The sequence below is a fragment of the Oncorhynchus nerka genome, linkage group LG28 (genome assembly GCF_034236695.1).
Source record: "Oncorhynchus nerka isolate Pitt River linkage group LG28, Oner_Uvic_2.0, whole genome shotgun sequence".
NCBI lineage: Eukaryota > Metazoa > Chordata > Actinopteri > Salmoniformes > Salmonidae > Oncorhynchus > Oncorhynchus nerka.
In genome coordinates this window covers 64,540,213-64,552,373 of record NC_088423.1, presented here as the reverse complement: position 1 = coordinate 64,552,373, position 12,161 = coordinate 64,540,213, and the positions used below count along the sequence as shown (strand labels likewise).

The 12,161-nt window shown below is 42.3% G+C and overlaps 1 protein-coding gene and 1 long non-coding RNA gene across 2 annotated transcripts; one reads left to right on the top strand and one right to left on the bottom strand.

The window, feature by feature from the left end:
• Window positions 1-2,652: 2,652 nt before the first annotated feature.
• Window positions 2,653-5,690, bottom strand: LOC115112799 (uncharacterized). The gene is made up of 2 exons (XR_003861024.2): window positions 5,248-5,690; window positions 2,653-5,012 (listed from the first exon to the last, which is right to left on the bottom strand). It is a non-coding gene; the product is annotated as an uncharacterized LOC115112799 (long non-coding RNA).
• A 4,148-nt stretch (window positions 5,691-9,838) lies between these two features.
• LOC115113537 (histamine H3 receptor-like) lies at window positions 9,839-11,977 on the top strand. Its single transcript, XM_029641311.2, has 3 exons — window positions 9,839-10,253; window positions 10,464-10,630; window positions 10,817-11,977. The coding sequence occupies exons 1-3, from the start codon at window positions 9,917-9,919 to the stop codon at window positions 11,711-11,713; spliced, it is 1,401 nt and encodes a 466-aa protein (XP_029497171.1). The 5' UTR covers window positions 9,839-9,916; the 3' UTR covers window positions 11,714-11,977.
• The last annotated feature ends 184 nt before the right edge of the window (window positions 11,978-12,161 follow it).

The following is a 12,161-nucleotide window of genomic DNA, read 5'->3' as shown; positions in this document are numbered from 1 at the left end:
TACAAAACAGATATGATATATAGATTAATTGGTCAATTCATATTTATTAACAATTACATTAGACACTACTATCAAAGATTGATTTTATTTTAAATAAAGACCTAGATGCACTATTGTAAAGTGGCTGTTCCACTGGATGTCATAAGGTGAAAGCACCAATTTGTAAGTCGCTCTGGATAAGAGCGTCTGCTAAATGACTTAAATGTAAATGTAAATGTAATGTGAACTTGCTGGTGATGTAGAAAATAAATCCTCAGTAAGGAGGCAAATAGAGGCCTTTTGAGTTGAAAGATAGAATGTTCATATCTATTTTCTTGAGAAATTTGATATGGGATTTGTAAGAAAAATGACTAAATTATGTATACATTTAACGTAGAACTATAACTAAACAGAATACTACTCTGTCACTGTATGAATCTTATTATAATCATAAGACTTTCTGTTCCTTGTTAGAAACTAATGGAGCTATCGTCAGACCGGCTGGAATACTGTGTTCCTTACAGAACATTCTGTCCCCACCCAGGGAGGGGAGAGACCTTGGGCTTGTAGTAGATTGTTTAACAGGTGGCAGACAATGTGAGAAGGCTTGTGAACTATATTGCCATTGTATCTGAGAGGAGGGACATTTATGACGAAATGTGAGGTATATAAACCAATGTACAATGGTATTATGACCAGAGCTCTCGAGAATAAACGCTATTGGCTAATTTTGGTGACTGGTCTCTGTCCATTTTATGCAAATAAGAACCTTACAAATTCTTAGAAACGGACAGTGTTTTAATTGAATTGGTTAATGAACACATAAGAACTAAATTCATCTAACAGAATTATAAACCCTTGTGACAATATTCCAGTATGTGTTAATGATCGTTTTTTGAGACCTTAATGTGTAAGGAACACATGTTCTGTGGGCGTTCACAGATGGGCTGTCATTTAGGCTGCTTCAGCCACCTGACAGCATACCCAAGTAGCCAACACTAAAAAAAATTGCTGGGTAAGAAACAACCCAATTATTTATTTATTTTTGGTAGCCCAGCGCAGGGTAAATACTGGACAGAACACAAGCTGGGTTATTTTAACCCAGACAGTTGGGTTCCCAGCCAGCAATGAGGAATCGGCCCAGAAGCGGCCTTCTTCCGGGTGGCCGGAACTGATTGAAACAGTCCGGTATCGGGTGTCGCAATCAAAATGAATGACTGCTCAGAATCAGCCAAAGTGCCGATTTTGCCTGCATTTTACCAAAATCCCCCCAGAAGTGGCCCGATGCAAATGTTAATAAATGTATACAAAATTACCCGATTCAGTCATATAAAATATTACTATTATACATTGTATACATACAAATTATACCCATCCACAAAGTGTTTGTTTTTTTTACACCCCCTTTTCGTCATATCCAATTGGTAGTTACAGTCTTGTCCCATCACTGAAATTCCTGTACAGTCTGCTGCTCTGCAGGATGTTTCAAGGATGGGGTCCAAACAAAGCAACAAGAGAGGCAATCCATGTGCGGGAGATTTTCACCTCCTACAATTAGACACCCTATTACCTACACACTCATGTCTCAATCTGATTGATGAATTGTGTTGTGCAGTAAGCAGGCTCAGGTGTATTACTGTGCCTCCTTCCACCTTCAAAGAATAGGCAAGAGGGCCAACCATGGAGAATAGTAAGACACTTAATTATTTATTTAACTACGCTATATGTTTTTGTCCTCGTGTGTCAGTTCATGTTTTTCAGCATAAAGTACTCCACAGCCGCAGATTCCTGTTTTCCCTTTAACTACCTCATTTTCTCAAGAACAGTCTCTCTCCTTCACTTCATCCCTCCTCTTCCTAAATCCTCGAGGTTATATCAGCTATGTTAGTTTTGCATTTCACCTGATTAATATGAGTAACAATGTTAGAATAAAAAATAAAAACAAGGCTTAAACATGCTCTTTCTCGCTCTCTCACCTTCGGGCCGACAAGACACTACTGTAATTGATGCACTGAGAGAATATTTGGTTAGCAAGGTGATTCATTAATCATACCTCTTTCCCTTCCTGTCTTTTACACCTCATCTTTCTTCCTTTGTCTTTATTATTCTCAACAGATGAGTATTGACGGACAGATTGAACTTGGATTTATAAACTTACAAATTATAATATGAATGCATGTATTTATAACACTTGGACAATTAACTTCTTTCAGTAAAGTGTTTCACATTCTCTACTGGTTAAAATTAAGTCTCTCATTTGACGAAATACTACACCTGTCCTGTGTTTATCAGATCAATGTAGATGAAGGGCATTAGATATTGAGATGAACCGGATTTAGAGTATTTACATGATGCATAGGAAGTGTAGCGTACTGTTTAAAACAAATATATGAATTACAAATCAGCCTTTAACTAGTTAAATCCTGTTTCTAGTCTGTTAGTTACAATGTGTAACCATTGATGTCCCAGGACCAAGATTGGTAAACACTGTTGAAGTGTATGATTGTAATGCACACATGCAGACAGAGCATCATTCAAAAACTGGAATTTGATACTCCTGGTATTGGATATGACTGAACAATTATCTCAAAGACATTCATACCTGAACTGCACCTTTATTTGACAAGGTAGAGTACATGATCAGGGAATATATTAAATGTACAGTCTACAATATATATATTTTTTCACCTTTATTTAACCAGGTTGTCACGGCCGTTGCTGGAAGAACACCAAGGTGCAGCATAGTGAACGTACATTTTCCTTTTTATTTCAAAATGTCGCCAACAAAGCAACAAACAAACAGAGCAACAAACAAACAAACAAGAAGCTTACAGGGCATTAGTGCCACAAACAGATAACTTCCTACCCTGAAAGGAGGAAATGGGCTACCTAAGTATGGTTCCCAATCAGAGACAACGATAGACAGCTCTCCCTGATTGAGAACCATACCCGGCCAAAACATAGAAATATAAAATCATAGAAAACAAAATCATAGAATGCCCACCCCAAATCACACCCCAACCAAACCAAATAGAGACCTAAAAAGGCTCTCTGTGACACAGGTAGGCCAGTTGAGAACAAGTTCTCATTTACAACTGCGACCTGGCCGAGATAAAGCAAAGCGACACAAACAACAGAGTTACACATCGGATAAACAAACGTACAGTCAATAACACAATAGAAAAATCTATATACAGTGTGTGCAAATTTAGTAAGATTAGAGAGGTAAGGCAATAAATAGGCCATAGTGGTGAAATAATTACAATTTAGCAATTAAACAGTGGAGTGATAGATGTGAAGAAGATGAATGAGCAAGTAGAGATACTGGGGTGCAAAGGAGCAAAATATATATATATATATGGGGATGAGGTCATTGGGTGGTCTATTTACAGATGGGCTGTGTACAGGTGCAATGATCGGTAAGCTGCTCTGACAGTTGGCTTTGGGGATGACAAGTGAAATATACCCGCTGGAGTGCGTGCTACGGGCGGGTGCTGCTATGGTGACCAGTGAGCTGAGATAAGGCACGGCTTTACCTAACAGACTAAAAGATGACCTGGAGCCAGTGGGTTTGGTGGTAAATATGAAGCGAGGGCCAGCCAACGAGAGCATACAGGTCGCAGTGGTGGGTAGTATATGGGGCTTTGGTGACAAAACGGATGGCATTGAGATAGACTACATCCAATTTGCTGAGTAGAGGGTTGGAGGCTATTTTGTAAATGACATCGCCAAAGTCGAGGATCGGTAGGATAGTCAGTTTTACGAGGGTGTTTGGCAGCATGAGTGAAGGATGCTTTGTTGTGAAATAGGAAGCCGATTCTAGATTTAATTTAGGATTGGAGACGCTTAATGTGAGTCTGGAAGGAGAGTCTAGTCTAACCAGACACCTAGGTATTTGTAGTTGTCCACATATTCTAAGTCAGAACCGTCCAGAGTAGTGATGATTTAGTTTTACTTGCATTTAAGAGCAGTTGAAGGCCACGGAAGGAGTGTTGTATGGCGTTGAAGCTCATCTGGAGGTTTGCTAACACAGTGTCCAAAGAAGAGCCAGAAGTATACAGAATGGTGTCGGCTGCATAGAGGTGGATCAGAGAATCACCAGCAGCAAGAGCGACATCATTGATGTATACAGAGAAAAGTGTCGGCCCGAAAATTGAACCCTGTGGCACCCCCATAGACTGCCAGAGGTCCGGACAACGGGCCTTCCGATTTGAAACACTGAACTCTATCTGAGAAGTAGTTAGTGAACCAGGCGAGGCAGTCATTTGAGAAATCAAGGTTGTTGAGTCTGCCGATAAGAATGCGGTGATTGACAGAGTCGAAAGCCTTGGCCAGGTCGATGAAGATGGCTGCACAGTATTGTCTTTTATCGATGGCGGTTATGATACCGTTTAGGACCTTGAGCCTGGCTGAGGTGCACCCATGACCCGCTCAGAAACCAGTTTGCATAGAGGAGAAGGTACGGTGGGATTCGAAATAGTTGGTGATCTGTTTGTTAACTTGGCTTTTGAAGACTTTAGAAAGGCAGGGTAGGATAGATATAGGTCTGTAACAGTTTGGGTCTAGAGTGTCTCCCCCTTTGAAGAGGATCTCATGCATAGTAATAACTACATGTATATACGACTTGCATCCTTTGCACAAAAATATTATATCCTACTCAATCCATAGGCTATATTAATGTCATTCAGACAGTTTTTAATTTGATACAACTGGCTATGGTAGCTGAGGTTCATAGCTAGGCTCTGAACTAATATGTATACCAAACGTTTGGTTCCATACACAGATCGGCTAGATAGCTAGCTACACATCCATAGGCTTACAGGTATTTTTATCCTCCACTGCACAGTAAGCAAGAACATAGGTATAAAGCAAGAACATAGTTATAAATAACTACGTTATTTAATCCATCTGCATGGCAAATATCAGCAAGACAAGCTTACAAATTTGAACATTCAATTTGCAGTAAATGCTTTAGCTAGCTAGATTCTGTTTCACAAGATGACAGCCTGGTTTGCTGGTTGTTTCGGGAGTCCCTAAAACATTAAACAACTAGAATTACAATATCATACTAATGTCACAACACCCATAAAGCTAGCCAGCTATCTGGCTAATGCTAGTTGTACAGCTAGCTTGCTAAATCGCGATATTTGTAAATTAACTTTATGATTTAAAAAATATATACATAATCGTTTGTCTCTACATTAACTGACATATTGCTCTCAATTGTACATTTTTTGCATGATTCGTTATGACGTTATAGTCACTTACATGTACTACCATCATAGCATTTTTGCCAGCCATCTTTGCTGAAGAACGTCTCTAGCCTTGGGTCGCGTAGAGTCAAATTCGTCATGGGAACCACTCGAAATGATTGGCCATCATCCAGCGGACACCACTGGTGATTTGTACAGTTGGGAAAAGTTTCTTTTTCACCGCCTCCCACGCCACCCAAAGGTGCCTCGCACTCTCCGCCTCCCTTCCATTGATTTGAATGGGAAGCGGTGTTTCACTGCGCGGCAGCCTGTGCTAGTGTATCATGACCGTGGTGGGTCTCCCGGGCGCGCCGGTTGCGACACATATGGGTATCAAACCAGCATCTGTAACACCGCAGGTTGCACTGCCATGCAGTGTCTTATTGACCGCTGCGCCACTCGGAAGGCCCCAGCCACAATGCTCATGAATGCTCATGAATTGCCTTGCACAAAGTATCAAAATACTAAAATACTACTTAAAACAGGAAAGACTCTTAAAGAATTGAATGTAAAAGTAAAACCAATTTGTTTAATCACAGTATGTATGGTTCTCAATCAGAGACAACGATAGACAGCTGTCCCTGATTGAGAACCCTACCCGGCCAAAACATAGAAATACAAATAATAGAACATAGAACACCCACCCCAAATTACACCCTGAACAAACCAGAGACATAAAAATGATCTCTAAAGGTCAGGACATGACATTAGGAGACGGTCCTGGCGTTTGCCGGACTTTCTTGGGTGCCCTGAAGCCTTCTTTACGGGAATTGAACCGCTCTCCTTGAAGTTCTTGATGATCTGATAAATGGTTGATTTAGGTGCAATCTTACTGGCAGCAATATCCTTGCCTGTGAAGCCCTTTTTGTGCAAAGCAATGATGACGGCACGTGTTTCCTTGCAGGTAACCATGGTTGACAGAGGAAGAACAATGATTCCAAGCACCACACTCCTTTTGAAGCTTCCAGTCTGTTATTCAAACTCAATCAGCATGACAGAGTGATCTCCAGCCTTGTCCTCGTCAACACTCACACATGTGTTAACTAGAGAATCACTGACATGATGTCAGCTGGTCCTTTTGTGGCAGGGCTGAAATGCAGTGGAAATGTTTTTGGGGGATTCAGTTCATTTGCATGGCAAAGAGGGACTTAGCAATTAATTGAAACTCATCTGATCACTCTTCATAACATTCTGGAGTTTATGCAAATTGCCATCATACAAACTGAGGCAGCAGACTTTGTGAAAATTCATATTTGTGTCATTCTCAAAACTTTTGGCCACGACTGTACACTGCAATTTTTAACGTTTCTTATATATTTTAACATATTACATATTCTAATATAATATTAATAATATTTTGATTATTTATTACATATTGTAATAAACTGGTAACTATCCCAACATTGGGACTTGCATTATCTCTTAAGGAACATATACACTTCTGTAAGCCTGATAAAAGCTTCAAAACTGTCTGAAATATAATTTTCTTTGAAATTATGCAATAGGAAAAGAGGGAGGGGGTAGAGAGAGAGAAGTAGAGGGACATAAGTTAATTTTACTATCTGAAATTGTATTTTCTTTGAAGTTTTACGATAGGAAGACAGGGAGGGGGGACTTAAGTTAGTGCCAACAATTTTTCATGTGCTAAGAATACAACAGAACAGAAGAACAGCAATGACATTTACTCTCACAAGTAGCCAAAAATAACAATATCTGAAAGCCACGTCCCAACTAAGCTATGCTTACCTTCTTATCTGACCCACTGGATCATATCTTAATAATAACACAGCATCAACAACCCAACCTTGCTCTTTTTTAAAGAAAACAACCCCACTAAGTTGCCCAATGCCTGTAACCCAGCAGTTGGGTCATCCAAACAATTTTTTTAGAGTGTACTCATGTACTTAATCTGTCAAAATTGCACTTTTCATTGCTGCTTGTGGTTCTGTCAACAATGTGACACTTTTATATATATTTTGCTCTTAAGTTGTTTCATGTCGGTCACCAGCAGTGGTGTAGTGCTGTGTCGTGTCTGTTCCAAAGTATTCCCACAAATAAAAAAAGAGATATATGTGATTGTGTCTCAAAGTAATCTAGGTATGAAATTATTATTTTTATGTTCCGTCCTGACCATCCATCCCGCAGCTAAGTCTAATTGCCTACCACTGGCCTAATTTATAATAAGGTAGACCTAATTTGGTGTTTTAGGATTTTATAAAAACAGAAAATTTGCCCTATTTGAGCCACTGTGTGTAAGCATAGACAATCTGCAATTTGGATGATGCATTGTATATCCATTCTAAAAATGATGCCGGTTAATTGAGAAACGATGACAAAATAAAAATGTGAAATTCACTCCGGTACCTACAAAAATAGCACTCGACCACTGGTCCCCATGTCAGGTCAGAGCCGTGCACTCCAGCCCCCTTGTTTTTTACTCTTTCTAAAAAACTAAACCTGTCTCCATTCAATAGCGCATAGATGTAAGCTGCAACGGTCCTCCTGAGTTCCAGTCTGAAGCTGGTCCATAAACTAAGGTTTCTGTACATCAATGTCCACAATGTCACTGAGTATAGAAAATACTGAAATTTACCATGCACTTTGAGTGTTTCACCATATGTGGTGAACACAATGAATCTACACGGAACAAAAATATAAACTAAACATGTAAAGCATTGGTCCCATGTTTCATGAACTGAAATACAAGATCCCAGAAATGTTCCACACACAAAAAAAAGCTTTTTTCTCTCAGATTTAGCCAAAAAATGTGTTTACATCCCTGTTAGTGAGCATGTCTCCTTCGCCAAAATAATCTATCCACCTGACAGGTGTGGCATATCAAGAAACTGATTAAACAGCATGATCATTACACAGGTGCACGTTGTGCTGCGGACAATAAAAGGCTACTCTAAATGTGCAGTTTTGACCCCGGCCCTCGTGGAAGGCGCCTCTGGAACGGAGGGCACCTCTGGAACGGAGGGCTGCACTGCAGGCTCTGGACAGGCGGGAGACTCTGGTATCTCCGGGCTCGAGGGAGACTCTGGCAGCTCCGGGCTCGAGGGAGACTCTGGCAGCTCCGGGCTCGAGGGAGACTCTGGCAGCTCCGGGCTCGAGGGAGACTCTGGCAGCTCCGGGCTCGAGGGAGACTCTGGCAGCTCCGGGCTCGAGGGAGGCACAGGACTCACCGGGCTGGGGATACACACAGGAGACCTGGCTCTGGGAGCAGGCACAGGACTCACCAGGCTGGGGAGACATCCAGGAGGCCTCTTCCGTGGCCGAGGCACCGTATACACTGGACCTTGGAGGCGCACTGGCGGTCTCGAGTGCAGAGCTGGCCCCACCTGTTCTGGCTGGATGCCAGTTTCCACCCGGCAAATGCGGGACGCTGGCACGGAGCACACCTGCCTGTGAATACTCGGCCGAGACACAGTGCACATCACCCCATAGCACGGGGCCTGACCAATCCCGTGCTCGCCACGGTAAGCACGGGGAGTGGGCTCAGGTCTCCAACCTGACTCTGCCACACTCACCGTGTGCCCTCCCAAAGAAAAATGTTTGGGGGGGGGCTGCCTCTCGGGCTTCCTTGCCAGCCGTGTTCGTGTCTCTAACTCCATTCTCCGGTATCCCTCCTCGCACTGTTCCAGAGAATCCCAGGCGGGCTCCGGCACTCTCCCTGGATCGACCAACCACCTTTCTGCCTCCTCCCAGGTTGTCTCATAGTCCAAATAGCGCTGCTCACCTGTCCAGGAGTCCCTTTCACCACGCTGCTTGGTCCTTTGGTGGTGGGTAGTTCTGTAACGGCTGTTGGTGGAAGAAGGTGAGGACCAAAGCGCAGCGTGGTACATGTTCATGTTTGTTTATTGACACTGAACACTAAATACAAACATAACAAAGAGAATAACCGAAACAGTCCTGAAAGGTGAAAAACACTAAACAGAAAGCAAATACCCACAAGACACAGGTGGGAAAAGGCTACCTAAGTATGGTTCTCAATCAGAGACAACGATCGACAGCTGTCCCTGATTAAGAACCATACCCGGCCAAAACAAAGAATTACAAACACATAGAAAAAGAAGATAGAATGCCCACCCAAATCACACCCTGACCAACCCAAAAATAGAGACATAAAAGCTCTCTACGGTCAGGGCTCATGTGAAATCCGTAGATTATTTCCTTATGAACTGTAACTCAGTAGAATATTTGAACTTGTTGCATGTTGCGTTTATATTTTTGTTTAGTATAGCCAGATGCTCTGACACAATATTAAATATTGAAATTTGATTTAAAATAATAATAATTTCCAGGAATGCCTTTCAGAAATTTTCATTTATTTTTGCTTTGGATATTCATATTTTCTAAAAGCAAAAGTTATGTTTAGAAAGAAATACAGAACACCAATATGCTTTCAAATGTTGTGTATTCTAAGGAATTCACAATTCTAATCTTTATTTCACGGTCTTTATAAAATGTCTGCTCAAACAGACGTAGGAGATAGGCATCATATGTCCTGTTTTTTTCAGTTCTCACATGCACTGCAAAACAACCAATAAAAACGCAGCTCTCGTTTTATGTAGGCTGCAGCCTATAAAAACGGTATTTTCCTCCTCGTTTTCAGTCTTCACGCGAACATGTTAGCTTTAACATGTTATTGAAGTTGTCTGGTTAAGCTAATATAATTTTAAAAAATGGGGACCATGCAACCCGAATCTTTATTGATGGGTGCTGGATCTTCCATGGCCGTCACTTCGCATTGGAAATCGAATGAGATGCTCAACTGGTCTGTGGTTACCCAGGGAAACGCCACAGCGCTTGGCGATATGGAGATGCCTGCGAACCCGCGTTCTCATTATGGACAATTCTCTCCGTCTACCTCGGTGTTCTTGGCCGTGCTCATGACGCTTCTGGTCTTCGCCACTGTGCTAGGCAACGCACTTGTAATATTAGCCTTTGTGGTGGAGAAAAGTTTGCGAACTCAAGGGAACTTTTTCTTTTTTAATTTGGCCATTGCCGACTTACTCGTTGGTGAGTGCGTAAATGTGTTGCGTGAGCAAATGCATTGTGTGCCACTGTTGTAAAGGTATACATACTGTTGTGTATGATTCATAAGCAACTGCTGCCCATACATATTTTCTCTCTGTAATGTTCTATATTGCCAAAATATTTTAAAACGCGTTTCATACGCGTGTTTAATTAATAGTCGTGCGTAACATTTGTGTTCCATCCCACCTGCAGGAGGCTTTTGCATTCCTGCGTACATCCCCTATGTCATTACCGGCGAGTGGAGACTCGGACGAGGTCTGTGCAAGATATGGCTGGTGGTGGACTATACTTTATGCACGGCATCAGTGTTCAACATCGTCCTGATCAGCTTCGACAGATTTCTATCTGTCACCAGAGCGGTGAGAGCATTTACGCACGGTTATCCTTTCCTGCAGCAGCTTTCCTTTTCAACTGCCTGCTAGTGATGGGAGTAATGACATTTAAAGCCATATCAAAAATTATAACAGAAATATTTTATTTAGTGCACCAAGAACCTGTGTACACTCCATTTCAAAAATGCCACCATTCCTTTCTTTCTGTATCAGGTGAGCTACAGGTGTCAGAAAGGTGTGACCCGGGAGGCTGTTCTGAAGATGCTGAGTGTTTGGCTAGCTGCTTTCCTACTCTATGGGCCAGCGATCATTATCTGGGAGTACATCGCTGGTAGTAGCGTGGTGCCCGACAAAGAGTGCCACGCAGAGTTTTACTTCAACTGGTATTTCTTGATGACAGCATCCACTGTTGAGTTTTTCACCCCATTTGTTACTGTCATGTACTTCAACATCAGCATCTACATCAACATCAGGAGGCGGAACCAGGTGAGGGATGAGCAGCCCGTCGAGGGGCCTGGGGACAGTGAGATGGAGGCCCTGAAAGCTGGAGTTCAGCATGTATTCTTCGTCAGACCAGTGGACGGTGAAGCTCCAAGGATCCCAAACAATGCTGCCAGGTTAGGAGGTATTCTATCTACTGCTAAAGTGTCAGCAGTAACTGGGAACAGCAACAATGAGACAAGTAAGGACCGCAGTATTCTGGACCTTCCTCCACTGCAAGTGGGCGATGTGGTCCAGCATTCCAGGAGGACGCGGTTCCAGGCTGCGGAGCCCTCGTTCAGTAAACCGCGCAGCCGGTCTGAAGTAGCTGCCAGTCGTTTCCGTCTCTCAAAGGACAAGAAGGTTGCCAAGTCCCTGGCAGTGATTGTGTGTGTGTTTGGCCTGTGCTGGGCTCCCTACACACTGTTAATGATCATTCGTGCAGCATGTCATGCCCAGTGTGTCCAGCACTACCTGTATGAAATCTCTTTCTGGCTACTGTGGGTCAACTCCTCCATCAACCCTGTCCTTTACCCACTGTGTCACACCAGCTTCAGAAAGGCTTTCAGAAAACTGCTTTGTACCACCAAGATTAAAATTCAGCCACAGTATATGGAACAAATGTATTAAGCATGACCAATTTGCACGGACAACTATGGCCTCGTTCGGACAGTTTTACACTTGATCAGTTGTCTCATGTCAACGTAGGTGGACAGGTCGTATGAGTGTTGCACAACACTGGGTACAGATGGTCAAAATGAATATAGTCTTGTATTTCTGTGTAGTATGTGCGTGTTTGCAGATCTTTCAACGTGTATTAGTTATTTTAGAACACATGTAATGTCTGTTTTACGTTGAACAATAAATACATGCAGCCACTCACCTCAACTGTTTATTTTCCTGGCATCTACTTTAGACATCTGGCACCAGTGTTCAAAACCTTGTGTAACACAGTATGTTAGCCTTTATATAGTATAGGCACCAACTCTTAGCTTAATGACAAAGAAACATGTTGCCAGCTGTGAAAATGATTCCTCTGGCCACCAACGAGAGCCTGTCTCCATTGAACAGTCACCTA